Source organism: Mobula birostris, chromosome 5 (genome assembly GCF_030028105.1).
Source record: "Mobula birostris isolate sMobBir1 chromosome 5, sMobBir1.hap1, whole genome shotgun sequence".
NCBI classification, from domain to species: domain Eukaryota; kingdom Metazoa; phylum Chordata; class Chondrichthyes; order Myliobatiformes; family Myliobatidae; genus Mobula; species Mobula birostris.
In genome coordinates this window covers 5,894,632-5,922,554 of record NC_092374.1, presented here as the reverse complement: position 1 = coordinate 5,922,554, position 27,923 = coordinate 5,894,632, and the positions used below count along the sequence as shown (strand labels likewise).

The following is a 27,923-nucleotide window of genomic DNA, read 5'->3' as shown; positions in this document are numbered from 1 at the left end:
AGTTAGATATGGCCCTTGTGGCTACAGGGGTCAGGGGGTATGGAGGGAAGGCTGGGGCGGGGTCTGAGTTGGATGATCAGCCATGATCATAATAAATGGCGGTGCAGGCTCGAAGGGCCGAATGGCCTACTCCTGCACCTATTTTCTATGTAAGTTTCTAATATATATATAGAACGGTGCTGGAAAAGGGTTAATAACATCACGAACAATCCCACCCAACCTATTCCTGGACTGTTTGTCCCACTTCCTTCAGTGACAACAGGACAACCAGGCTCAAAACCAGTTACTTTTTCCAAGCAGTAAGTCTGATCAACACCTCCACCCTCTAACCCACCCCTCCACACCCCCAACCACATCATTTCCTGTCAGTCACCTTTATGTACAGGCACTCCTGTGTCTAGTGTCACTTCATGGACACACAATCTATCTGATGTATCCATATTTATTGTGTTTTATTATGGTATTCCTTATCTTATTGGGTTGTTTGTGCTGTATTGGATCCAAAGTAACAACTATCTTGTTCTCCTTTACACTTGTGAACTGGAAATGACATTAAGCAATCTTGAACCTTAAGCTGCAAAAGTGACAGTACCTACCTGTGCGGTTTAAAGTGGATGTGCTCTGGCTGTGTGGCGGGCAGCCCAGAATCTTCAGGCACACACAGTAAAGGCAGCTATCATCCGTATGCTCCTGCAAGCCTGTCTCCTCTATCGCGTCAGCTGAAGGTGCATCCTCAGATGCTTTCAGCATTGCTTCTGTCAAACTGATCTGTGACCGCAGCTCCTGGAAAGGACTCCGAGAACACGAGGATGATATGGTGTCTACAACAGAAGACAAGGGGAGTCAAAGCAAACTGCCTGGGACTGTACTCTTTGATGATATAGCAAGCACAGTGGATAGAGGGGAACAGATGGAACTTATTTACTTGGATTTCCAGAAGGCGTTCAACAAGGTGCCACATGAAAGACTTATCCACGCGATAAGGATGCAGAGTTGGGGATGATGTATTTGCATGGATAGAGGATTGATTAACTAACAGAAAGCAGAGATTTGGGATGCATGGGTGTTACTCCGGTTGGCAATCAGTGGTGAGTGGTGTGCCACAGGGGTTGATGCCGGGCCCGCAACTGTTCACGATATACATTAACAATCTGGAAGAGGGGACCGAGTGTAGTGTATCTAAGTTTGCTGACAGTACTAAATTGAGTGGAAAAGCAAATTGCACAGATGATACAAAAAGTCTGCGGAGAGATATAGATAGGTTAAGTGAGTGGGCGAGGGTCTGGCAGATGGAGTACAATGTTGGTAAACGTGAGGTCATCTGCTCTGGAAAGTAAAAATGGAAGAGCAGATTATTATTTAAATGGTAAAAAAATTTCAGCATGCTGCTGTGCAGGGAGACTTGGGAGTACTTGTGCATGAGTCACCAAAGACTGCTCTGCAGGTGCAGAAGGCTATCAGGCAAATGGAATGTTGGCCTTCATTGCAAGAGGGATTGAATTTAAGAACAGGGAGGTATGCTGCAACTGTACAGGGTACTGGTGTACTGGAGTACTCCTTCCTTGAGGAAGGATATACTGGCTTTGGAGGCAGTGCAGAGGTTCACCAGGTTGATTCCAGAGATGAGGGGGTTAGACTATGAGAAGAGATTGAGTCACCTGTGACTGTGCTCTCTGGAATTGAAGAATGAGAGGAGATCTTATAAAAACATATAAAATTATGAAAGGGATAGATAAGATAGAGGCAGGAAAGTTGTTTCCACTGGTAGGCGAGACCAGAGCTAAGGGATATAGCCTCAAGATTTGGGGAAGTAGATTTAGCATGGAGGTAAGGAAGAACTGCTTTTCCCAGAGAGTGGTAAATCTGTGGAATTCTCTGCCCAATGAAGCAGTGGAGGCTACCTCAGTGAATATATTTAAGACAAGGGTGGACAGATTTTTGCAAAATAGGGGAATTAAGGGTTATGGGGGAAAGGCAGGTACCTGGAGATGAGTCCATGGCCAGATCAGCCATGATCTTATTGAATGGTGGAGCAGGCTTGACGGGCCAGATGGCCGACTCCTGCTCCTATTTCTTATGTTCTTATGTTCAAGAGAGAGGGTATACAACAAAGCAAAGTTTGTGGGAAGATAGAGGATTGTGAAGCTTTTAAACCTTATAGAGAGCAACTGAAGTATCACTAGTTGGAAAAAGATGAAATATGAAAGCAAACTAGCGAACAATATCAAAGTGGATAGCAAAAGTTTTTTCAAGTATGTAAAAAATAAAAGAGATACAAGAGTGGATATAGGACCGCTAAAAATGAGGCCAGAGAAATAATGGGGGCCAAGGAGATGGCAGGTGAACTAAATAAGTATTTTGCATCTGTCTTCACTGTGCAAGACACCAGCAGTGTACCGGAAGTTGAAAAGTATGAAGGAAGAGAAGAGGGTGCAATTAGTATTACAAGGGAGGTGGTGCTCAAAAAGCTGAAAGACCTAAGGGATACATAAGACACCCAGACCAGATGAACTGCACCCTAGGGTTCTGAAAGAGGCAGCAGTAGAGATTGCGGTGGCATTAATAATGATCTTTCAAGAATCATTAGATTCAGAGGACTGGAAAATTGCACAAGTCACTCCACACTTTAAGAAGGTGGAGAGGCAGCAGAAAGGAAATTATAGACCAGTTAGTCTGACCTCAGTGGTTGGGAAAATGTTAAAGTCAACTGTTAAGGATGAAGTGATGGAGTACTTGGTGACACAGGACAAGCTAGGACAAAGTCAGCATGGTTTCCTTCAGGGAAAATCCTGCCTGACGAACCTGTTGGAATTCTTTGAGGAGATTACAAGTGGGATAGATAAAGGGGAGGTAGTGGATGTTGTATATTTGGAGTTTCAGAAGGCCTTTGATAAGGTGCCACACACATGAGGCTGCTTACCAAGTTAAGAGCCCATGGTGTTATAGGAAAGTCACTAACATGGTTAGACCATTGGCTGATTGGTAGGAGGTAGCGACTGGGAATAAAAGGACCCTTTTCTGGTTGGCTGCCAGTGACTAGTGGTGTTTTGCAGGGGTTGGTGTTGGGACCACTTCTTTTTTATGCTGTATATCAATGATTTAGATGATGGAATAGATGGGTTTGTTGCCATGTGTGCAGATGATACGAAGATTGATGGAGGGGGCAGGTAGTGTTGAGGAAACAGGTAGGCTGCAGAAGGACTTAGACAGATTAGGAGAACAGGCAAGAGAGTGGCAAATGAAATACAATGTTGGAAAATGACCATGCACTTTGGTAGTAGAAATAAATGCTTGGACTATTTTCTAAACGGGAAGAAGATCCAAAAATCTGAGATGCAAAGGAACTTGGGAGTCCTTGTGCAGAACACCCTAAAGATTAACTTGCAGATAGAGTCGGTGGTGAGGAAGGTAACTGCAATTTAAACATTCATTTCAAGAGGTCTAGAATACAGCAGCAGAGGTGTCATGCTGAGGCTCTATAAGGCCTCACCTTGAGTACCGAACAGTTTTGGGCTCCTCATCTGAGAAAAGGTGTGCTGGCCTTGGAGAGGGTTCAGAAGAGGATGATTCCAGGTATGAAAGGGTTATCATACGAGGCCCAGAGCTGCCAAACGCTCCTCGTTCATTCCACGGGCAGCTGCAGAGGCCAGGTCATTGGGTGTATTTAAGGCAGAGCTGGGTAGGTTCATGATTGGACACGACACCAAAGGTTACAGGGAGGAGGCTGGGAGGTGGGGCTGAGGAGGGTAAAAAAGGATCAGCCATGATTGAATGGCGGAGCAGACTCGATGTGCCAGATGGCCTAATCCTGCTCCTGTGTCCTATGGTCTCTTATGAGATGCCAGAAATAGTTTTTTTTAAAAAACAGAGTGATGGGTGCATGGTACATATGTCAGTAGTAATGGCAGAGGCAAGGACACTTAAGGTACCCTAAGACAGGCAAATGGATGATAGCAAAATGGAAGCCTATGTCGGTGGAGGGGCGGTGGAGAGAAAGGGTGAGATTGATCTTGGAGTAGATTAAAAGGTCAGCTCGAAGGGCTTGTACTGTGCTGTGCTGTAATGTTCTACGTTCAGAGGAGAGGGAGCTCCCTGATCCTGGTGTGCAATCTATCTTTAACTGTGATTGGTACAATGCTGAAGTGATTTACATTTCTATGCAAGAGTTCTCACCATGTGGAGATACGTTCAAAACAGGGCAGTACTCCAGTACTTCAGCAAGGCAGGAGCTGACACTGTGATTTGTGTCTTAACTCCCTAGTGTAGGTGACAACATTGTGGCCCAGATACAATGCCACTGAGTTAGAGACACAAGTACATATTTCACCTCTGTAGCTGAGATTTTTAAAAGAAAGTGTAAAGTTGAATAAATCCATTGGGCTCAGTAATTTTCTCTGCGAAGGTGGTAATTGGGGTGTAGAGCCAGTATCTGCGCTGGCCTCATTGCAGTTCTCAAAAGTAATCATCTCATAAATGTCTCCTCAGTTCAAGAGGAAATTAGCAATGGACAATAACCCCATCAACACGCAGAATGCAGCTGTTAGCGAAACTTGATAAACAGGTTAATTCACCTTCATCTTCAGATTCACGCCCATGCACTGAGTGATCGGGTGGGCTGCATTTCTGCTGGAAATAAGGTATCTCCTTCACCTGTGGAAGAGCGAGAACTGCTAGCGTTAATTCTGTGGCTTCATTTGCACACACTGACTACATCTAGTCTTCAGGTTTGAGCAAATTTAATATACATTTATTAATTTAAAAATTACAGAAATTTTGCTTTTTTTTCATGAACAGTGTAGACAACAACAAAAATTAACTCTTTTTAAGTGGCATTCTCACAGAATAGCTAATGATTTAGAAGTGAATCAACGTTTAAAGAATAGCTTCTTCCCCTGAACCCGACCTTACATATTTTGCTCCCTTCTTGCACTATTTTTTCAGAAATCTCTACAGATGTGCTGTGGGGAGCATTCACACTGGTTGCATCATCAACCGGTATGGGGGGAGCGGGGGGGTGGGGGAGGCACGGCACAGCACAGGATAAGAAAAGGCTACAAGAAGTTGTAAACTTAGCCAGGTCCATCATGAAGACCAGCCACCCCAGCATCAAGGACACCCGCAAAAGGCGGTGCCTCAAAAAGGCATCCCTCATTAAGGACGCCCACCATTCGGGATGTGCCCTCTTCTCATTGCTACCATCAAGATGTGGTACAGGAGCCTGAAGACAGACAGACAGACACACACAAAGTTTTAGGAACAGCTTCTTCCTCTCCGCCAGCAGATTTCTGAGTGGTTTATGAACCCTACCTCACTTTTTGCACTACTTACTGAATTTAATTTTTTATATATATAAAACTTACTGTAATTTAGTTTTATTATGTATTGCAATGTCCTGCTGCTGCAGAACACAATGTATGCCAGTGACAGTAAATCTCAAATACACCAACCATTCCACTTTGAAGGCAGACAGAAAGTAAGTCAGATGAGAATAACATCCTTGAGAAGTGCTTTAAATGTCAACCATTTCCAGGACTCAAACACCAGGCTGCACAGTAGCACAGCAGTTACGCCAGTAAACAGGGTTCAATACCCATCGCTGTCTATGAGGAGTTTGTCTGTTCTCCCTGTGATCGCACGGGTTTCCTCAGGGTTTAATTCCCATCGCTGTCTGAGGAGTTTGTATGTTGTCCCTGTGATCACATGGGTTTTCTCACACTTTCCAAATACGTACCGGTTACGGTTAGTAAGTTGTGGGCATGATATGCTGGTTCCGGAAGCATAGCCACATTTGTGGGCTGTGCTTCCGGAACCAGCATAGCATGCGCTGGTTTTTCACGCAAACAAGACATTTGACTGACTATTTTGATGTACACGTGAATAATAAAGCTGAACCCTTTGTCTTTTCCTTTCCCCCATGGTCCACTGTCCTCTCCCATCAGATTCTTTCTTGTTCAGCCCTTTACCCCCCTACCGATCACCTTCCAATTTCCCACTTCGTCCCTCTCACCTTTCCCCTCAACAGGTCTCTATCACCTGCCAGATTAGAAAACACAGCAGGGCTACTGAGCTCATTCTGTTCCTAAAACTGTGGGTTTCCTCCGGGTGCTAAGGTTTCCTCTCACAGTCCAAAGACTTACCAGTTAACTGACTGGGGTTAAGTCGGGGGCTGCTGAGCGGCGTGGTTTGTTGGGTTTGAAGGGTCTGTTGGGTCCAACTGTTTAAATTTTAATTTTCTTGAAAGTTTAACAAATAATTATCTATTATTTTAAGTAGCCTTCATATACATAACAGTTTAATGTGCCTCTAGTGTCATAAAGAAAGCTTTTGGCACATAGGTCTTCATAAATCAGAATACTGAGTACAGGAGTCGGGATCTTTTTATGCTTTAGGTTAATGATTTGGATGATGGAATTGATGCCAATGTTGCAAAGTTGGCAGACAATACAAAGATAGGTGGAGGGACAGGTAGTTTTGAGGAAGTAGAGAGGCTACAGAACAACTCAGATTAGGAAAATGGGCAAAGAAATGGCAGATGGACTACAGTGTCGGGAAGTGTATGGTCATGAACTTTAGTAGAAGAAATGAAAGGGTTGGCTATTTTCTAAATGGAGAGAAAATACAGAACACTGAGGCACAAAGGGAAGCTGCTTACCAAGTGAGGAGCCCGTGGTATTACAGAAAAGTTACTGGCATGGTTAGAGCATTGGATGATTGGTAGGAGGCAGCAAGTGGGAATAGAAGGATCCTTTTCTGGCTGGCTGCCAGTGATCACTGGTGTTCTGTAGAGGCCGGTGTTGGGACTGCTTCCTTTTATGCTGTGTAACGCCCTGGGAAAGATTTCATTGCTAATGTAATGGTTGTTCTGTAGCAGCAGTGTTTGGGTTATGACTAGAGATAATGGGGGCTTTGGATTGTGTGGTGTCCGATGATGGAAAGGAGTTTTGTTTTCTAGTTGTGTGCCTGAGAGCGAGTTGTTCTAGGTCTTTTGTTCAGCAGAAGATGGAGAGAGAAGATGCCAGAACAGAGAAGTTGTAGACTGCAGGATGGAGTGCACTTGGAATGGGGTCGGGAGTTGACAACACCCAGGGAAATTGATGGGGGACTAACGGACGGGAGACCGTGAGCGCCAACGTGCACATTAGACTATTTCGTTAAAATCGGCCCTTTTCTTTTTGTTTTCTTTATTAGCCCTCTAGTCAAATGAAGAATTATAAAGATAAATCGTTTTCAATTGCATATGGTGTACTGTTTGTTATTTTGTGGTACTGATTTGTAACAGGGAAACACATCACGCAGCATCCACACAAACAGGAGGTTTTGCACCTCAATCTCACACGTCTGGAGGAGCCAGAGATGGTCTGCCCTAGACTAACGCCACTGGTCAAACCCGAGGGTTACACGGCTGTACAGCGATGATTTAGATCAGGGGTAGACAACCTTAAGCACAAATAATTTTCCAGCATGCGTTATTCATCAATTTGAGGCAAAACATAACTAGATGTATTTAAATGGATAATTCCCATATTTCAAGTTTTTTATGGCACTTATCTGGCCCACCGTCTGCTCATTAATACGCGATCCGGCCCACTGAGGCAAAAAGGCTGCCAACCCCTGATTTAGATGATGGAATAGATGGTTTTGTTGCCAAGTTTGCAGATGATACAAAGATTGGTGGAAAATCTAAAAATCTGAGATGCAAAGGGACTTGGGAGCCCTTGTGCAGAACACCCTAAAGGTTAACTTGCAGGTAGAGTTGGTGGTGGGGAAGGCAAATGCAATGTTAGCATTCATTTCGAGAGGTCTAGAATACAAGAGCAGGGATGTGATGCTGAAACAAACAACAGAGATTCTGCAGATGCTGGAAATCAAAGCGACACACAAAATGCAAAGGAACTCAGCAGGTCCCTACTTCTCATCTTTCTTTCTCCAGTCCTACTGAAGATTCTTAGCCCAACACTCTTTTCCATTGATGCTGCCTGGCCTGCTGAGTTCCTCCAACATTTTGTGTGTGTTGAATGTGATGCTGAGGCTTTTTAAGGCAGCGGTGGGATGAGTGTTTTACTGAGTGCACCATGTGCCGTCTGCAGTTAGTGACGGGCCTTCGTCACAGCCTCACCTTGAGTATTCTGAACAGTTTTGGGCCCCTCATCTAAGAAAAGATGTGCTGGCATTGGTGAGGGTTCAGAGGAGGTTCACAAGAATGATTCCGGGAATGAAAGGGTTATCATATGAGGAACGTTTGATGGCTCTGGTCTGTACTTGCTGGAATTCAGAAGGATGAGGGGGGATCTCATTGAAACCTTTCAAATATTGAAAGGCCTAGACAGAGTAGTTGTGGAAAGGATGTTTCCCATGGTGGGGGAGTCTAGGACAAGAGGGAACAGCCTCAGGATAGAGGAGAGCCTATTTAAAACAGAGATGCAGAGAACTTTCTTTAAACAGACGGTGGTGGATTTGTGGAGTTTGTTACCACAGGCTTGATAGATTCTTGATTGGCCACAGCATCAATGGTTACGGGGAAAAGGCCAGGGAGGTGAGGGGCCGGGGAGGGGAAAAAAGGATCAGCCATGATGGAATGGCAGAAGACTCGATGGGCAAAATGGCCTAATTCTGCTCCTATGTCTTACGGTCTATGGTCTTAACAATATAAAAGCAAGGATGTAATGTTGAGACCTTTACAAAGCACTAGTGAGGCCTCACGTGGAGTATTGTGAGCACTTTTGGGCCCCTTATCTTAGAAAGGATGTGCTTTAACTGAAGAGAGTTCAAGGGAGGTTCATGAAAGTGATTTCAAGACTGAATGGCTCGTCATATGAAGAACCTTTGATGGCTCTGGGCCTGTATTCACTAGATTTCAGAGAATGAGGAGTTACTTGATTGAAAATCGAACGATGAAAGGCCTTGTTTGCAGTTCTGTACTACAGGAAAGATATCAATAAGACTAAATGAGCACAGAGAAAATTGATAAGGATGCTGCCAGGACCTGAGTTATAAGAAAAGATTAAATAGGTAAGGACTTTATTCCCTGCAGCTTAGAAGATAAAGGGGTGATTCGATAGAGGTATACAAAATTATGTGGGGTATAGACAGGGTAAATGTAAGCAGGCTTTTTCCAGAGGCTAGATGAAACACTAACTAGAGGTCAGGGGTTAAGGGTGAAAGGCAAAATGTTTAAGGGGGAACATGAGGGAAAACTTCCTCACTTGGGGGCGGTGACAGCTGCCAATGAAGCGGTGAATGCAAGTTTGATTTCAACATTTAAGAGAAGTTCGGATAAGTACATGGATGGGAGGGCTATGGAGGATTATGGTGCAAATGCAGATTGATGGGGCGAAGAGCCTGTTTCTGGGCTGTAGTTTACTATGACTCTATGCCTCTAGTGGCTATACACAGTATAATACTGGAAGCTTTGTATTGTTTGTACTGCATTAAGTGCTTTTCTCTTTAGTTAACATTCCACTGGACTTTTGATCAAGTATTGTCTAATTATTTATGGCTGCCCAAATTTCTGATTTTAGAATGCTAGGTCCTTCAAGATTCTTCTTTATGTTCGGTTTTTCTCCTCTTTGGTCTTCAAAAAGTTCTTTTATATATTCTGCCCAGACAACATTGTTGTTGAAATGATACTGGCCTTAGAAGATCTTGGAATTGAGAAAATTACAGAAATAGCAAATGAAATCTACGATCATGGGGAGATACCTGATGATTTAAGTAAATCAGTGTGCATCACAGTTCCAAAGAAAGAGGGAGCAACAGAATGTGAGTTACATCGTACAATAACCCTGATGAGCCACGTGGCAAAAATTATTCTCAGAGTATTCACGATGAGAGCAAGACGCTGTATAAAACCAGAAATCAGTAAAGAACAATGCGGCTTGTGGAAAACACTGGAACCAGAAATGCAATTTTCATGCTACGGATGATCTGTGAACGAGCCATCCAGGCACAAAAAGACATCTACCTATGTTTCGTCAACTATACAAAAGCTTTTGACACTATCAGACAGCAAGATCTTGATATGGATGGGAAAGATACACATTTCTTAAGAAACCTATACTGAGACCAGACAGCATCCATCAGAATAGAAGGAGAAGTGAGTGAGTATGTGAATATCATGAGAGGAGTCAGGCAAGGTTGTCTTTTTGCCAGACTTATTCAACCTGTATAGTGAAAATATCTTGAGAAGTATCAAAGACATCAAAGGATTCACAATTGGAGGCCATAATATAAATAACACCAGATATGCTGATGACATCGGACTAATAGCTGACTCAGAAACAAAACTTCAAGAACTACTCACTATAGTGGCAGCAGAAAGTAATCACAGAGGCCTCTCAATCAACACCAAGAAGACAGAAAGCGTGGTCATCTCCAGAAAGACAGACATCCCACAATGTGTGATCAAGATTGGAAATACAAACATCAAACAAGTCAACAAATTCAAATATCTTGGCAGCCTAATAACAAGTAATGGCAGGTGCGACACAGATATCAAATACAGAATAGCAATGGCGAAAGAAGCTTTCCAAAAAATGAAGACCATATTAACAGACAGAAAGATGAGCACGTACACTAAAAACAGAATACTGCAGTGCTACGTTTATTCTATCCTGACTTTTGGAAGTGAATGCTGGACCATTTCTCCAGCGATGGAAAAGAGACTAGAAGCAGCTGAGTAATGGTTCTACAGGAGAATATTAAAAATATCATGGACCACACACACATCAAATGAGGATGTTCTCAGAAGAGCCCAAGCAGCTCGATCACTCATACCAACAATAAGAGAAAGACAACTCAGACTCCTAGGACACATCATGCGGAAAGATGAACTAGAAAAACTCATACTCTCTGGAAAGATTGAGGGGAGTAAACCTAGAGGAAGACCTCGGCTTATGTACATCAAAAGCATAGCCAGGTGGCTACACATCGAGGAAATGGAAGTCATCTAAACAAAGGATAGATCTGTATGGAAAGCCATGGTCACTAAAGTCCGCATCGGATATGGTACCTAGACAGACAGACATTGTCTAATTGGTTGTCTCTTATCGATGGAATTTTTCTCATCTCTATGGCTATAAACGTAGTTGTTTTATGCTAGGTGCCGTCTTTAGATTTTCTCTTCTAGTAAGGCCCCCCTGACACCGTTCTGCTCCTGTTCTCTGTGCTCTCAACTCTTAACAAAATGATCGTGAAGCACCAAGTTCTATCCCTCGTTCCTGACTTCTGAAAGAACCTTGGATTTAAACACCTGAATCCAAAATAAAATAAAGAATTGCTGAGATAACTAGCAAGACAAACCTCCCCCCCCCCCCCCCCCCCATGACCACCTGCCTTCCTACCCACACACAACCACATGCTTACATTAAACAGATAAACACAATGTGAGCTCGGGCCCCAGACTACCTGATCCTACCTGGAACAGCTCATTGACGTCATTTGGCAGTGCTAGGCCAATGTAGTCATCTGTGCTGCCGTAGGTGGCGTTGGAGACCATGGAGCGTACGGAAGATGAGCGTTGAAGAGTTGTGTGATTAATCGGACTCAGTAAATCCTCTTTGTCCAGTGAGGCGAAGCTCAACGCTTTGATGAACCTGAACAACAGGAGACGAATGGAGATCAGAGGACGAGTGACTTCCCATTCCAACATCTCCTTACGGCCCCCACTACTGCCACCATGAGGCCACTCTCTTTCCGTCTAGCTAGCCTCCAACCTGGCATTAACAGTAATTTCTCTGACTTTCAGTAATTCCCCCCTCCCCATTCTCTTTTTCCATTCCCCAACCTTGATCGTTTATCCCTTTCTCTTCTCCTGGCTAGCCTCCAACCTGGCATTAACAGTAATTTCTCTGACTTTCAGTAATTCCCCCCTCCCCATTCTCTTTTTTCATTCCTCAATCTCGATCCTCTTATCCCTTCCCTTCTCAACTGCCCATCACCTCCTTCCGGTGACCATCCTTCTTCCATTTCGCCCTTGGTTCTCTGCTCTCAGATTCCTTCTTCTCTTCCTCTGCCTTTCACCTCACAGCTTCTTACTTACCCCACCCGCCCACCTTCCTCCTCACCTGGTCTCACCTATCACTGGCCAGCTTGTACTCCACCTCCCACCTTCTTATTCTAGCTTCTGCCCCTTCCTTTCCAGTCCTGATGAAGGGTCTTGGCCTAAAATGTCGACTGTTTATTCCCCTCTATAGATGCTGCCTGACCTGCTGAGTTCCTGCAGTATTTGATGTATATTGCTCCAGGTTGAAAGTTCTCTCCACTGGCCAACCAACGGCCCTCAATTTCATACACAAAGTACACCGAACAACATATTACAGCACTTCCTCTAAGACAATTGGCCTTTCTCTCTCCTGATTTTGCTGAGTAATACTGCCAGATCATTTCGACCATCAAACAAACAGTAGGAGCCATTCAGCTCATTGAGTCTACTCTACCATCCCATCATGACTGATTTATTTTCCTTCTCAACCCCATTCTCCTGTCTTCTCCTCATAATCTTTGACACCCTGACTAATCAAGAACCTATCAACCTCCGCTTTAAACATATCCAATGACTTGGCCTCCACAGAAACATTCCACATCCACTCTATCTCTGCCTTTTAATATTCAATGGGTTTCAATGAGAAAAACCCCCTTTTCTAAACTCTAGCGAATACAGGCCCAGAGCCATCTAACATACCTCATATGTTAACCTATTCAATCCCTGGAACAATTTTCATGAACTCCCCGGGAACCTCTCCAATAGCAGCAAATCATTTCTTAGATAAGGGGTTCAAAACTGCTCACAATACTCCAAGTGCTGTCAGACCAATTCCTCAGCTCCTCCCATAGCTCACATTGTCTCTGTTGATGGACACTCGAACCTACTGGACTGGCTGCTTCAGGGGTCTGCAGCTCAGTGCTTCACCTTGCAGGCTGAAGTACAAAATGCACCTCACCCTTTTTCCCAGGTGTAGACAATTCCACTTGAAAGGCCTAGTTACAGTGGATGTGGAGAGGATGTTTCTAATAGTCTAGGACCAGAGGGCACAGCCTCAGAATACAAGGCATCTCTTTAGAACAGGGATGAGAATTTCTTTAACAGAGGGTGGTGAAGCTGTAGAATTCATTACCACAGACAGCTGTGGAGGCCAAGTCATTGGGTACACCTAAAGCAGAGGTTGACAGGTTCTTGATTAGTTAGGGCATCAAAAGTTATGGGGAGGACAAGGAGAATAAAGTTGAGAGGGAAAATAAATCAACTCCAATTTACCTACTCATGATAATAAGTCCACTCTCCTCAACTCTGAACTGATTCTATAAGCTACAGACTCACTTTTAAGCACTCTATCATGCTGTCAGTATTATTTGCACATTGGTTGTTTATCTGTCTTTATGTATAGTTATTCATAAATTCTATTAAGTTTCTTTATTTCCTTAAAATGCCAACACAAAAATTAATCTCAAGGTAGCATATGGCGATGTATATACTCTGATCATAAATTTTACTTTGACTTTGCTCTATTATCCTTGCTTTGGCAACCTTCTCCATGATCCAAAATGCCAGTGATGTTTGAGTCACTGACTCAGTAAGATAACAAGTGTTACAGGATGTCCAGGAGGTAAAGAAACACTGTCCGTGCACCTGAAATGCCACAACCTTCTCATGTATGAACTTAGAATCAGAAAATCATAGCAGGGAAACAGGCCCTTCAGCCCATCTGGTTGTGCTAAACCATTAAGCTGCCTAGTCCCCTGGACCACAGATAGCGCTCCATATCCCTCCCATGCATGTATTGTTTGTTTATTATTTCTTTATTTTTGTACTTGCACAGCTCATCATTTTCTGCACACTTGTTCAATGCCCAAGCTGGTGCAGTCTTTCATTGATTCTATCATGATTATTATTCTATAAATTTGTTGAGTATGTGTTATGTCCATAAGAAAAATGAATCTCAGGGCTGTAAATCTACCTTGAAGAGTCCTTGTGAGTGAGTCCACGGTTTCTGGGATGGGCCAAGTGAAACTGAGTGAAGTTATCCCCTCCGGATTCATCACCACCTTTGATTTGGCCCTCAACAGTGGTGTCATCAGCAAACTTAAATCTGGCATTGGAGCCGTGCTCATCCTCACAGTCATTAAGTGTAAAGCGAGTAGAGCAGGGTTCTTTTAAACTCGCTCTCCCTCCATGCAATCCAATGTCTCCTCGGGGACATATTGTCCTCAAACAATACCTGCACTGAGGAGAACGTGGAACGGAGCCACTTCAGGGAGAGTTTAATCAGGCAGAAGTGACAAACGCCTGAAAACACGTACCAGACTCAAGGACAGCTTCTGCCCAGCTGTTATAAGATTCAAGATTGGTTAACGTCATTTCCAGTACACAAGTGTAAAGGACAACAATGATTTGTTACTCCAGATTTGATGCAGCGCCAAAAAAAAAACAATTAAGATAAAGAACACAATAAATATGAATACATAAGACAGCTTATATCCATAGATTGATTGTATGTCCATAAAGTGTCAGAATCTGACAGGAAATGATAAGGCTGTGGTGGTTGGGGGTGTTAGTGGGTGGAGGTGTTGATCAGCCTTACTGCACGAGGATAGTACTGATGGACTCTCAACCTCACAAACTACCTCATTATGGCCTTTCAGCTCACTGCCTGCCTGCACTGCACCTTCTCTGTAACCGTAACACTGTATTCTGCATGGCTCCAGTGAACCACAGTGCTGTGTTGTGGGCTGCTGACAGAACATGTAAGTATACCATACCACTTCCAAACTACAATTGCTGCAGTCTGCAGCCTAACATTTCCCTTTAAGCACCATACTTTTAAATTGTCTCAACGAACTATCGATTTCATAACCGTCTAAAAGACTTGGAGGACTTAATCTTCATCTTAAGTTCTCAATACTTATTGCTTATTTTTATTATTTTTGTTCTTTTTCTTTTTGCACATGTTGCCTTTTGCACCTTGGTTGTTTGTCTGTTGTGTGTGGTCTTTCATTGATTCTATGATGGATTTGAGGATGCCCACAAGGAAATTAATCTCAGGGGTGTATATGGTGACATGCATGTACTTTGATAATCAGTTTATTTCAGACTGTTATTACTTTCCCCTGTATTACCTCAATGCACTGTGGCAATGAATTGGACAGTATGGACGGCATGTAAAACAATAGTATCTCGGTATAGGTGATAATGAGAGAGCAATTTAGGATTACCTTCTTGGCGTTAATCTTGAGTCCAAACTGCCTGTCTTCATGGTAATTGTGTCTGTAAACAATACGTCCTTTGCTGGCGATGCCAGGGCCTCAGAGTGCGACAGTGATGAGTGCATTCTCTGCTGCTGTAGTCGTTTCAGGGTGGCGTAACCAAAGGCATCACGTGGGGTTGTGTAACTGAAATTGTAGTCAGTCAGGCTCTTTACAGTAGTGACGGAAGGTGCTCGGAGCGACTGTGCTCTTCGAGGGAGGGTGTGAGATGATCCTGGGGGTACCAGTGACACAGAATTTGACTTAGCCAGAGGTAGGTGGTTGCAACGGGGCGTGGGAGACACACTGGTCTTCACTGTCCGTGCACTGACAATTGTGTTCAGGCTGCCGCACTCTGTGTCGAGACGGACAGTTTCACCAGAGGGACTAGAGCTAACTGAACTCATAGAGCTAATGCCACTAGTCGTGGTGTCTGTGTTAAAGCTTTGGCTACGGCTTTTGAACTGGGTGCTAGTATTGCTGTCCTTAGTCAGCTGCTCTTTGTGGTTTTCCCCCAGCAGTGTCTTTGGACGCTTTAGCTCAGATTCCCAGATGCTCTGTGAACTCCCCCCATTGCCGTGGTCCCTATTCCCAACAAATGACGTCTCCAGGCTTAGTGTGTGGCTCTTGTGCATTCGCGCACCGTTGAGGATGCTTGTGAGCACTTCACTCTGCTGGTACTCAGTGCTGTTGGCCGGCTCAGTGACTGCCCGGATACGATGATGCGCCTGCTTCCTGTCTGCAGCCACCTTCGCAGACTTGGACTCACTACTGCTGCGCAGTTTCTTGCTAGGCAGCGAGGTCAAGTTGTTGAAGAAGCGCCGTGTGACGAACTTGGAGGAGGTGAGGATGCTTAAAGGGCTTCGTTCCTTTTCCTTGGCAGACTTGGGCTTCAGTGGCAGAGACTGGTCTCCCTCTTCGGTGATGTCTAGGAAGAAGGTGCTTGTAGTGCTGCTTCCGTAACGATCATCCTCCATTATAAACATGCCTGAAACACAGCAGCCCACAGTTAGCGTCCATTATAAACATGCCTGAAACAGCACCCACAGTTAAGAGTCTTATGGAAGTTGGAGCTTTTTAACAATGACTAGTCCAATTTAATATGGTACACAACTCTCTTAATTCATCACTTGGCAATATTAGCAGCAAGATACTTGTATCGGTCAAAAGCTCACTCCTTCGCTGAAGAGCTCAAAACATCATGCCAAGTATGCGAAACGGAAGTTGAGAATACAATGGAATTTTCCACAAATTGTGCCAATACTCTCAGCAGCATACGCAAAGTAGACAGTAGAGATGTAGCTGATGTTTTCATGTAGGGGTTCTGGCTTTATGGTCTGTGGCACAGTAGCATAGCAGTATAACGCTCTACAGCGTCAGCAATTGGAGCATTGGGGTTCAATTCTGTAAGGGGTATTGTACATTTTCCCCATGACCGCGTAGGCTTCCTCCCACATTTCAAAAATACACAGGGAGACTTCTGGTAGAGCTCATGGAGTGAAGTCGTGTTCTTGACTCGCTCCATTACCTCTGACTTTTTTTTCCTATGATCAGCTACATTTAAACTAACCATTAAGGCATCGACTTTTATAATACTTTGAAACAAATTGCGTTTTTTGATATTCGGATTTTTTAAGGTCTGCTATGTCTAAGAACGGAAAAAACGGGAAAGACGGCAAACCTCCGGTTAGACCGAAAGGTACCGATCTTCTTCCGACTGAACCACCATTAACTTTGAAAGCTATATTGGATCTAATTCAAATGGAAATTTCAACCTCTGTAACAGAGCTGATTCGTGTGGAAATTTCAATTAATCTCCAGAAAATTGCCTATGCAATCGATAAAATGCAAACATCTATCACAGAACATCAGTCTGCTATATTTAATCTTCAAAAATCCACGCAACAAAATGAACTCAAGATGGAGAAAATTGAAGAAACAATTACTGTAATGAAGAAAAAACTTGACTTTCTGACTTTTAAAAACTCTGACTTAGAATCCAGAATGCGATGGCAGAATATTCGAATTATTGGTATTCGGGAAGCTGCTGAATCTGACAACCCTATAAAGTTTTTTTCTCAACTTCTAAAAGATGCATTTCCCACCGTATTTCCTGACCAACCACCATTATTGGATCGGGCTCACAGAATTCCATCATATTCGTCTAAGTCAGATAAACCTTGGCATGTCATTTTACGATTTCATTACTTTCAAGACAAGGAGAAATTGCTTTGATTCGCTCGACCTAAAGGTTACAGTGATTTTTTGGATCTTCATTTTCGATTCGTGGAAGACTTCAGCAAACAGATTTGGGATCAACGGGTTCGTTACAGATCTGTGATGTCGGAACTCTACAAGATGGATTTAAAACCAGTGCTGCTTTACCCAGCGCGTTTAAGGATTCGCATGCTTGATGGGGCTCCCCATTTTTTTGATTCTCCATCGGATGCCCAGAGTTATCTGGATCAATTTTCATCTCCAACATCTTAATCGTAATTTTTAATTATCTCCGTTTGATCGGAGGCTGTTAATCTGTTCGGTTTAATTTTTTTTTGCTTTATATGAGCAGAAAAGTTTAGTTTTGGTTAATTAATATGGTTGCCAAACTTCTTCTCAACTGCGTCATTCCTTTCTTTTTCCCTGGGGACTCTGGGTGGTTATTCCCTCAGCATCATTTCACGTATTTCCTTTGAGGCCTTAAACTTTGTAGTTTTCAAATGTACTTTTTGTAGTTTTTCCTAACTAGGCTATGTTAATTATCTCGTTTCTTTTTTTTTGTTTAATCATAGGGTCTGTTGTTCGTTATGGTTCTCTTTATATTTACTGGCTTTTTCTTTGTATTATATCGTGTTTGTCTTGATTGGTCTACTTTTTTTTATTCCTTTACTGATCTTTTTTATACTTACATTTTTTTTAGTGAGCGTCTATCGGAAGTCATGGGGGTAGTCTTAGTGCTTGCTTCTTTCTGGCTGGTCTGCTTTAGATTTAGCTTTGGGGTCATGGGGTGGGGGGTGGTGGGAGGGGTTTCACTTTTTAGTTTTTTTTCTTCTTGTGCTACTTACATTACTGAAGCATTGGTTGTGTTCTCTTTCCCGTTATCTCTTGTTTGTTCTGTTCCTTTTCCGGGTTCGTGGGTCGGACCTATTGTCAATCCTTTTTTTTGCGGGTTGACTTTAGGGTTTATGGAGTCTACTATTAATTTTGTCTCTTGGAATACTAACGGTCTTAATAATCCAATTAAAAGGAAAAAAGTTTTTAAAGTATTCCGGAGACTTAAAGCACATGTTTTATTTTTACAAGAGACCCATGTGCGGAGGGGGGACAGACTATGTTTTTTTAAATTTTGGAAGGATCAACAGTTCCATTCAAACTCTAATGCTAAGATTCGAGGTGTCTCTATTTTTATAGACCCCTCAGTTATTTTTGTACAACATAATATTATTTCTGATCCGAATGGTAGATTTCTATTGGTTAGTGGTCTACTCTTTAATAAAAAGGTAGTTTTGGTTAACATTTATGCTCCCAACATGGACTGTCCGGAATTTTATAAATCACTATTTAATCTGTTCCCGAATTTGGATGAGTTTTCACGAATCTGGGGCGGAGATCTTAGTACTTGTTTATCTCCAGTTTTGGACCATTCGGCTCCTCTACGCACCTTACCCAATAAATCTGCAACTTTGATTAACTCATTCCTCTCTGCTTCTGGGCCGACGAACATTTGGCGTTTTTTGCATCCTCAGGAAAAAGATTTTTCTTTTTCTTCCACATGTTCACCATTCTTATTCAAGAATTGATTATTTTTCTATTGACTCACGTCTTATTTCTTCAGTGGTTAAATGTGATTATAACTCTATAACCATTTCGAATCATACTCCACTTAAGCTTTCTATTAAAATTCAGGCCAATACACAAAATAATAGACAATGGTGTTTTAATTCGCTGTTGCTTCAGGACTCGGATTTTTTTAACTTTATGAATGAACAGATTGATCTTTTTTTTACAATTAACTATACAGAAGATATTTCTATGAACATCCTTTGGGATACTTTTAAAGCTTATATTCGTGGTCAGATTATCTCGTATTCTACTGCTTTGAGGAAGAAGCTGAAGCAGGAGGAGCTGGTAATTGTGGACAAGATTAAGGAAATTGATAAGAAATATGTTACAGCTCCCTCTGAGGAGTTGTATAAACAAAGAACTGAACTTCAAATGGAACACAATTTATTACTTTCGTCCTTGATTGTAAATCAGTTAAAGAAAACAAGTAGTGAATTTTATGTACATAGTGACAAAGTTGGTAAACTGTTGGCTAATCAGCTGAAGACTAATTATACTAAATTTCAAATTAATCAGATTTATAATCAAAATGATCAACTGATACTTGATCATGCTGAGATTAATCAAGCCTTTTCTGATTTTTGTTCTTCCTTATATCAATCAGAGTCTTTACGAGACTCTAAATATATGAATGACTTTTTAGATAACGTAGATTTCCCTAAGATTTCACAGGATATATCTTCTATGCTAGATACTTCCATTACCACTGATGAGATTAAGAATGTTATTTTTTCTATGAATCCGGGGTAAGCTCCTGGCCCTGATGGGTTTACTGCGGAATTTTATAAATTTTTTGCACCTTCATTAATCCCTTGGTTATTTAGGGTTCTGGAGGCTTCATTAAAACTTGGTAAACTTCCCGAATCCTTCTATAGAGCGTCAATCTCTCTAATATTAAAGAAGGATAAAGATCCTGCTCAATGTGCATCTTATAGACCAATATCTTTATTAAATGTTGATTCTAAAATTTTTTTCTAAATTATTAGCAAACAGATTAGAAAAAGCACTTCCTTGTATTATTTCGGAAGACCAAACGGGTTTTATTAAAGGTCATTACTCTTTCTATAACATTTGCACACTGTTAAATATTGTTTACATTCCTTCACAAAACGTTCCTGAGTGCGTTATTTCTTTAGATGCTGAAAAAGCCTTTGACAGAGTAGAATGGCCTTACTTATTTAAGGTGCTTGAAATGTTTAATTTTAGCTCGAAATTTATATCCTGGATTAAATTGTTATATCATCCTCCTATGGCCTCAGTTCGTACTAACTCTTTTAGTACACCCTTTTTCCCTCTTTCTCGAGGTACTAGACAAGGTTGTCCTCTTAGGTATTTATTATTTGATATTGCATTAGAACCTCTTGCAATTGCTATTCGAGAATCTCCAAATATTATTGGGATAACTTGGGGCTTAAAGTCCCATAAAATATCACTCTATGCTGATGACTTACTTTTATATATTTCTAATCCTCAAAAATCTATCCCTGCTGCTTTAGATTTATTAGCACAATTTAGTCTCTTTTCCGGTTACAAGTTAAATCTCAGTAAGAGTGAACTTTTCCCGATTAATAAGCAACTTCCCTTGTATCATAACCTTCCGTTTAAATTGATTAATAATTATTTTTCAGATTTTGGGATTAAAATTACTTGTAAACATAAAGATCTATTTAAGACTAATTTTTTACCCTTAATTATTATATTACTCAACTTTCATTTAAATGGTCTCCATTATATTTAACTTTGATTGGTCATATTAATGCAGTTAAGATGTTTATTCTGCCAAAATTTTTATATATATTTCAGGCATTACCCATTTTTGTTCCAAAATCTTTTTTTGATAAAGTTGACTCTAAAATTTCTTCATTTATTTGGCAAAATAAAAACCCAAGACTGGGTAAAATACATTTACAGAAAGCTAAGAGAGATGGAGGTTTAGCATTACCTAACTTCAGATTCTATTATTCGGCAATTAATATTCGACACATGAAATTCTGGTTATTTGATCAAGATACACTATCCATTCCTAAATGGGTAGTATTGGAATTACAATCTGCTCAAGATTATGCACTTGGCTCTATTTTAGGTTCTTCTCTTCCTTTTGATTTGAAACACCACAAACAGGTCTGTAACCCGATAGTTAAATATACCTTACGTATTTGGTTTCAATTCAGAAAATTTTTCGATCTTAACCAATTTCGGCTAGCGATCCCTATTTTAGGTAACACATTTTTTCCTCCCTCTTCCACGGATCGTGCTTTTCAAATTTGGAAGACTAAGGGTATTTCACGGTTTTTGGATTTATTTTTAGATGGTTCCCTTATGTCTTTTGAACAATTATCTAATAAATATAGCTCACCAAGAATACATTTTTTTAGATATCTCCAAGTTAGAAATTTCCTAAGTACTATACTTTCTTCCTTTCCAATGCTCTCTCCTACATATATTTTAGATACTAAAATTAACCTTAATCCATGTCAGAAAGGTGCAACGGCTATTATTTATAACATTATTATGAAACTTAGGAAAGCTCCATTTGATAAGATTAGGTCAGATTAGGAACAGGAATTGGGTTTTATTATTTTGGCAGATGACTGGGTGCAGATTTTACAACTAGTCAATACTTCCTCTATCTGTGCTAAACATTTCCTAATTCAATTTAAAGTTGTCCATAGAGCACATATGTCCAAAAATAAATTAGCTCGTTTCTATTCTCATATTAATCCTTTTTGTGACAGATGTCAGGGGGAGATAGCCTCTTTAACTCATATGTTTTGGTCTTGTCCTACTCTGGAAACTTTTTGGACAGATATTTTTAATATTATCTCAAAGGTATTGAATATAGATATCTCTCCCCATCCTATTACTGCTCTTTGGATTACCTAAAATTTCCAGTAATCTTTCTCCTTCAGCCCGTAGAATGATTGCATTCCTTACTTTAATAGCGAAAAGATGTATTTTACAACATTGGAAAGAGACTAATGCTCCAACTACGTTTTTTTGGTTTTCACAGACGATATTATGCTTAAATTTGGAGAAAATTAGAAGTAATCTTTATGATTCTTCAGTTAAATTCGAACAGACCTGGAGATCTTTTATTCAACATTTTCATTTAACGTAATTTTTTTTCTCTCGGTCCATATTTATGTTCCCTTCTTGCTTTTCTTTAACTGTTTTTAATGGAGGTCGGGTTTGAGGACGTGATTTTAAGTTCTTTAACTCTACTTGTTTCCTAGTTAGCCCATTGCTTTGCTTTTTAGTTTAGTTGCACGGTGGGTTTTTTTTCCTCTCTTTATTGATATATATAAAAATTATTACCTTGTTATTTTAGGTTTAAATTGCACTGTTTGTATTAATTTTTTTTCTGTATTAATACTTCCTGTAATATATTATATTCTAACAGTGTATTAGTGCCTATATGGTTTACCCTTTGTGTACTTATTCAATAAAAAGATTTAAAAAGAAAGAAAGAAAGAAACACAGGTTGGGGTTAGTAAATTGTGGGAATGCTACGCTGGCGTCGGAAACATACTGAAATTTGCAGGCTTCACATCCTCAGACTGTACTAGTCGTTGGCATAATCAGCACATTTCAATGCAAGTTTGAATGTTTGTGTGACAAATAAAGCTGATCTTTCATCTCTTAAACTTCCCAGAAGTATTTGCTGAACTTCCAACGAACAAAACATACAAGGCTTACTGAAGCTTCAGTAAATAGTTCAGAGAATGGCTGCTAGGTAGGGGACCGAAACCAGGGAATGTGTCCCAACAGCAGAATGTGAGGCATTTCTGCCAGAGATCCGCACCAGCCCCTGATCAGGTGCTTCTTAAAACAGTGTTACCATGTGGAGGAAGGAACCGAGGTCGTATACATTCATGTTTGGAGCTAGATGAATGTACTTGGTCCTGAACATTGAATGGTAGGAAGAAACTTGGTCATAGATGCAGATATAGCAAATAACACAGGGGAAAAGAGGAGTTGCTTATAGTTGGAATTACATTGAATTAAAAAGCCCGAGGCTAGATTTATTCACAATGATTAAAGGATTTTGTATGGTAGAAAATTAAAAACTATAGCGTAGCAGCTAGTGTGATGCATTACAGTGCCATCGGTTGGCAATTTGGGTTCAATTCTCGCTGTTGTCTGTAAGGAGTTTGTACGTTCTCTCTGTAATCACATGGGTTTCCCCTGGTGCTCTGGTTTCCTCCCACATTCTAAAGGTGTACAGGTTCGGGTCAGTAAGTTGTGGGCATAGTATGTTGGTGCTGGAAGTATGGTGACACTTGTGGGCTGCCCCCAGGACATTCCTGACACAGCAACACAATTCACTGTATTCCTCGACGTACAGCTGACAGATAAAGATAAGACAATAGACAATAGGTGCAGAAGTAGACCATTCAGCCCTTCAAGCCTGCACCGCCATTCTGAGATCATGGCTGATCATCTACTATCAATACCCGGTTCCTGCCTTGTCCCCATAACCCTTGATTCCCCTATCCAGAAGATACCTATCTAGCTCCTTCTTGAAAGCATCCAGAGAATTGGCCTCCACTGCTTCCTGAGGCAGCGCGTTCCACACTTCCACAACTCTCTGGGAGAAGAAGTTCCTCCTCAACTCTGTCCTAAATGACCTACCCCTTATTCTTAAACCATGCCCTCTGGTACTGGACTCTCCCAGCATCTGGAACATATTTCCTGCCTCTATCTTGTCCAATCCTTTAATAATTTTATATGTCTCAGTCAGATTCCCCCTAAATCTCCTTAAATCCAGCGTGTACAAGCCCAGTCTCTCTAACCTCTCTGCGTAAGACAGTCTGGACATCCCAGGAATTAACCTAGTGAACCTACGCTGCACCTCCTCCACAGCCAGGATGTCCTTCCTTAACCCTGGAGACCAAAACTGCACACAATACTCCAGGTGTGGTCTCACTAGGGCCCTGTACAAATGCAAAAGGATTTCCTTGCTCTTGTACTCAATTCCCTTTGTAATAAAGGCCAACATTCCATTAGCCTTCTTCACTGCCTGCTGCACTTGCTCATTCACCTTCAGAGACTGATGAACAAGTACTCCTAGATCTCTTTGTATTTCACCCTTACCTAACTCCACACTGTTCAGATAATAATCGGCCTTCCTGTTCTTGCTCCCAAAGTGAATAACCTCACACTTATTCACATTAAATGCCATCTGCCAAGTTTCTGCCCACTCACCCAGCCTATCCAAGTCACCTTGAATTCTCCTAACATCCTCATCATATGTCACACTGCCACCCAGCTTAGCACCATCAGCAAACTTGCTGATGTTATTCACAATGCCTTCCTCTAAATCATTGACGTAAATCATAAACAGCTGTGGTCCCAATACCGAGCCCTGTGGCACCCCACTAGTCACCACCTGCCATTCCGAGAAACACCCATTCACTGCTACCCTTTGCTCTCTATCTGCCAACCAGTTATCTATCCATGTCAATATCCTCCCCCCAATGCCATGAGCTCTGATTTTACCCACCAATCTCCTATGTGGTACCTTATCAAATGCCTTCTGAAAGTCAAGGTACACCACATCCACTGGATCTCCCACGTCTATCTTCCTGGTTACATCCTCGAAAAACTCCAATAGATTAGTTAAGCATGATTTGCCCTTGGTAAACCTATGCTGGCTTGGCCCAATCCTATCACTGCTATCAAGATATGCTGCTATTTCATCTTTAGTAATGGATTCTAGCATCTTCCCCACTACTGATGTTAGGCTAACAGGACGATAGTTGTCTGTTTTCTCCTTCCCTCCTTTCTTAAAAAGTGGGATAACATAACCCTCGGTACGGTATAGAAAAGGAAAAGTCCAGTAGCCTATGGGAAGGTCAGGTGTGCAAGGAGAAAGCATTTTCACACCTGAAAGACCAGGGAAATTTGGAATTCCTATCCAAAAAATACGATGGCTGTTGGGTCAGTTAAAATTCTCAAGACTGATTTTTCAAATAATGCAAAAATCAAGGCTGGATAAATTAGTTATATTTCAGGTACGATTAAAGACTGAGAGAAAGCATGGGTTCTTCTCAATCCAATATACCTCCGGCAATTGTACTTGATGGTAACCTGTGCAGCTCATGTATTAGCAGAGACTGTGGACCTAAGGTGTTCCATCCCTAGTGTTAATGCGTTACAATGTGCTCCATTCCCTACTGTTAATGTCTCTCACCTTGACAAAATCACTTATTGCGTCCGCCAGACACACAGAATGGATGTAGTGTGTACCACTGGCCTAGGCTACTCTAATGGCATCTGAAAGGCCCATGGGTACTCTGGTCGGTCAGTGAAAAGCTGCTACAGCTCGGGCACCAGCGTCAGAGTTCAATCCTGGCATCCTCTGTAAGGAGTTTTATACGTCCTCCCGAAGCAATGTGTGGGTCTCCTCTAGGTGTTCCGGTTTCCTCCCACAAGCCAAAGACATACCAGCTGGTAGGTTAATTGGTCATTGTAAGTTGCCCTGTAATTAGGCTCGGGTTAAATCGGGGGTTGCTGGTGGGCCAGTTCTGCTCTGTATCCCTAAATAAAATAACCTCTACCTGGCAGAAGAGGACAATGGATGCATTGAAACCCATCTCTGAATTGCTCGCTCTCCAGACTGGCAGTGTAATTGGTCCTTTAACATCTAGATCCGGGAATTCCACGCCCAAAGGCCGTGTGGGAGCATCTTCGACAGAAGGACTGCAGTGGTTCAAGAAGTTAGGACACCAACACCTTCTCAAAGGCAGTTCAGGACAGGTCATCTATCCTTATCCTGCTGTGCCAGTGATGAAGAGGCATACACGAGTGAGATACATCAGCTGGTTGAGTGGTGTCATCAATAACACCAAGGAAATGATTGTGGTCTTCAGGAAGGGGAAGTTGAGGGAACACACACCAGTTCATATCGAGGGATCAGCAGTGGAGAGGGAGAGCAGTTTCAAGTTCCTGGGCATCAACACGTCTAAAAATCTATCCTGGGCCCAACAAAGGTACAATAGCACCTATATTTCACTCGGAGATTGAGTAGACCTTGTAGGTCACCAAAGACATACACACAGACACACACACAGTGTATGTATTTCTCATTGTAATTTAGGTTTTTTTTATGTGCTACAATGTACTGCTGCCGCAAAACAACATATTTCATGACAAATGTCAGTCATATTAAACATGATTCTGACTCCAGTTTCCAAAATTCAACAAATATAAAAACTGACAAAAAGTATGTAATTCAGAGGTCCTAACAGACAGTGTTTTAACATCACTGGATGGAATTGGATTAACTATTTAGTCATAGAATACTACAGCACAGAAACATGGCTCCTTGGCACAATGAGCCCATGGCAAACTATTATTCTGCCTAATTCCATCGACCATAGCCCCCCATACCTCTTGTTGTTCTAGAATGCAATTGCAAAGTCCAAAATTCTTCATGGCAGCAAGTTCTACTTCCTTTCTGCTAACCTACGTCGCATCTATAATCCTTGTACAGGCACTTGGCATCCCCAGAGTTAAGCTGACAAATTTAATGTGGCCAGCTGCCATTTTTGGGAACAGTGTGACAGCCACTGTACATCTCACAAAGCGATGTGTACTGTGCTGCTTGGAAAGCCCCCCCATCTCGCTGAGGTACTTACTCTGGGGCACTGCTTCACTCTCGCTGTTATGCCTGGAGCTGGTGGACTCAGAGCTGAGGCTCAGGGTGCTGGGGATGGAGGAGAGCTCGCTGTACAGTTGCTCCGTGTCATCAGGGGCCACAGGCCACGGCTGCCTGCGGCTGTGTCTGACCGAATCCCAGCTGTGCTGCTTCAGGATGTCACAGCCCTGCTTCGTCTTCGCCAGGAGACCCAACACATACAGACAAGTCCTGTGGAAAAAAGGGAGCTGAAACAATGAGCGATACTTTGATGGTTACACTCCTAAGTTAGGTCAGTATTGATGACACCTCAAATACTCTCTGGTGATCAAACTAACAGTATCAGCTATTACTGATATTACTACCATACAGATTACACTTCCGCAGGTCTACTTCCTGAGAGGATCACTACTCACCCTCTAACTGAAAGAATCTCACACGTCTGGGCCAGGACAATAATATCAGGGATCACATTCTCTTCTTGAAGAAGGTTCAATCCCCAATTTGATGATCCGATGTTCCCCTGAAATTCAAATCACATTCAGATCACAATCCTGCTGCAGATCCAAGGCCCCTGAACCAACGTGGATAACTTCATTCACCTCAACTCTGAACTGATTCCACAACCTACGGACTCACTTTCAGGGACTCTATAACTCGTGTTGCCAGTGTTATTGATTTATTATTACTTATTGTTTTGAATTCACATGGTCTGCTACCTTTTGCACATCAGTTTCTTGTCCACCTCGGTGTGTAGTTTTTGTAGATTCGATTGGGTTTCTTTGCAGCTACTGTAAACAGCCACAAGAAAATGAATCTCACGGTTGTATACGACATATATGTACTTTGATAATATATTCACTTTGAACTTTGAAAGAGAAAGGTGGCATCTAGAATTGGCCACCAGATAATTACTCCCAATACGGATGACTCTGGTCTTCGGAAAACAAACAGGTGCAAATACAAGAAAGCTTTGCTCAGATGTACATCCCCTCACATGGACTTACTGGAGAACTACTTCACAGTATGGAACATGGGACTTGGTGACTGGGGAAACATACTGAAGGAGAGGGGGAGGGGATGCTTTGTTTCTGTTTAGAGAAATGGCAGAGAACTAAAAGAACTATTATTCTTGTAGAATTCAGTATTTATTTATCTCTACACCACGGAGTAGGCACCTCTGGCCCTTCACGCTGAGCAGTCTCAG

At 41.9% G+C, this 27,923-nt stretch overlaps 1 protein-coding gene across 2 annotated transcripts in view; it reads right to left on the bottom strand.

Annotated features, from left to right (window-relative positions):
- Window positions 1-27,923, bottom strand: part of rictora (RPTOR independent companion of MTOR, complex 2 a) — a 212,054-nt gene that overhangs the window by 20,208 nt on the left and 163,923 nt on the right. For both annotated transcript variants that reach the window (XM_072257524.1, XM_072257526.1), the window contains exons 29-34: window positions 27,133-27,239; window positions 26,718-26,947; window positions 15,208-16,225; window positions 11,414-11,591; window positions 4,572-4,650; window positions 597-821 (exon numbers count right to left, since the gene is read on the bottom strand). In XM_072257524.1, coding sequence (XP_072113625.1) covers window positions 597-821; window positions 4,572-4,650; window positions 11,414-11,591; window positions 15,208-16,225; window positions 26,718-26,947; window positions 27,133-27,239 — 1,837 coding nt within the window. The remainder of the gene's footprint in view (window positions 1-596; window positions 822-4,571; window positions 4,651-11,413; window positions 11,592-15,207; window positions 16,226-26,717; window positions 26,948-27,132; window positions 27,240-27,923) is intronic.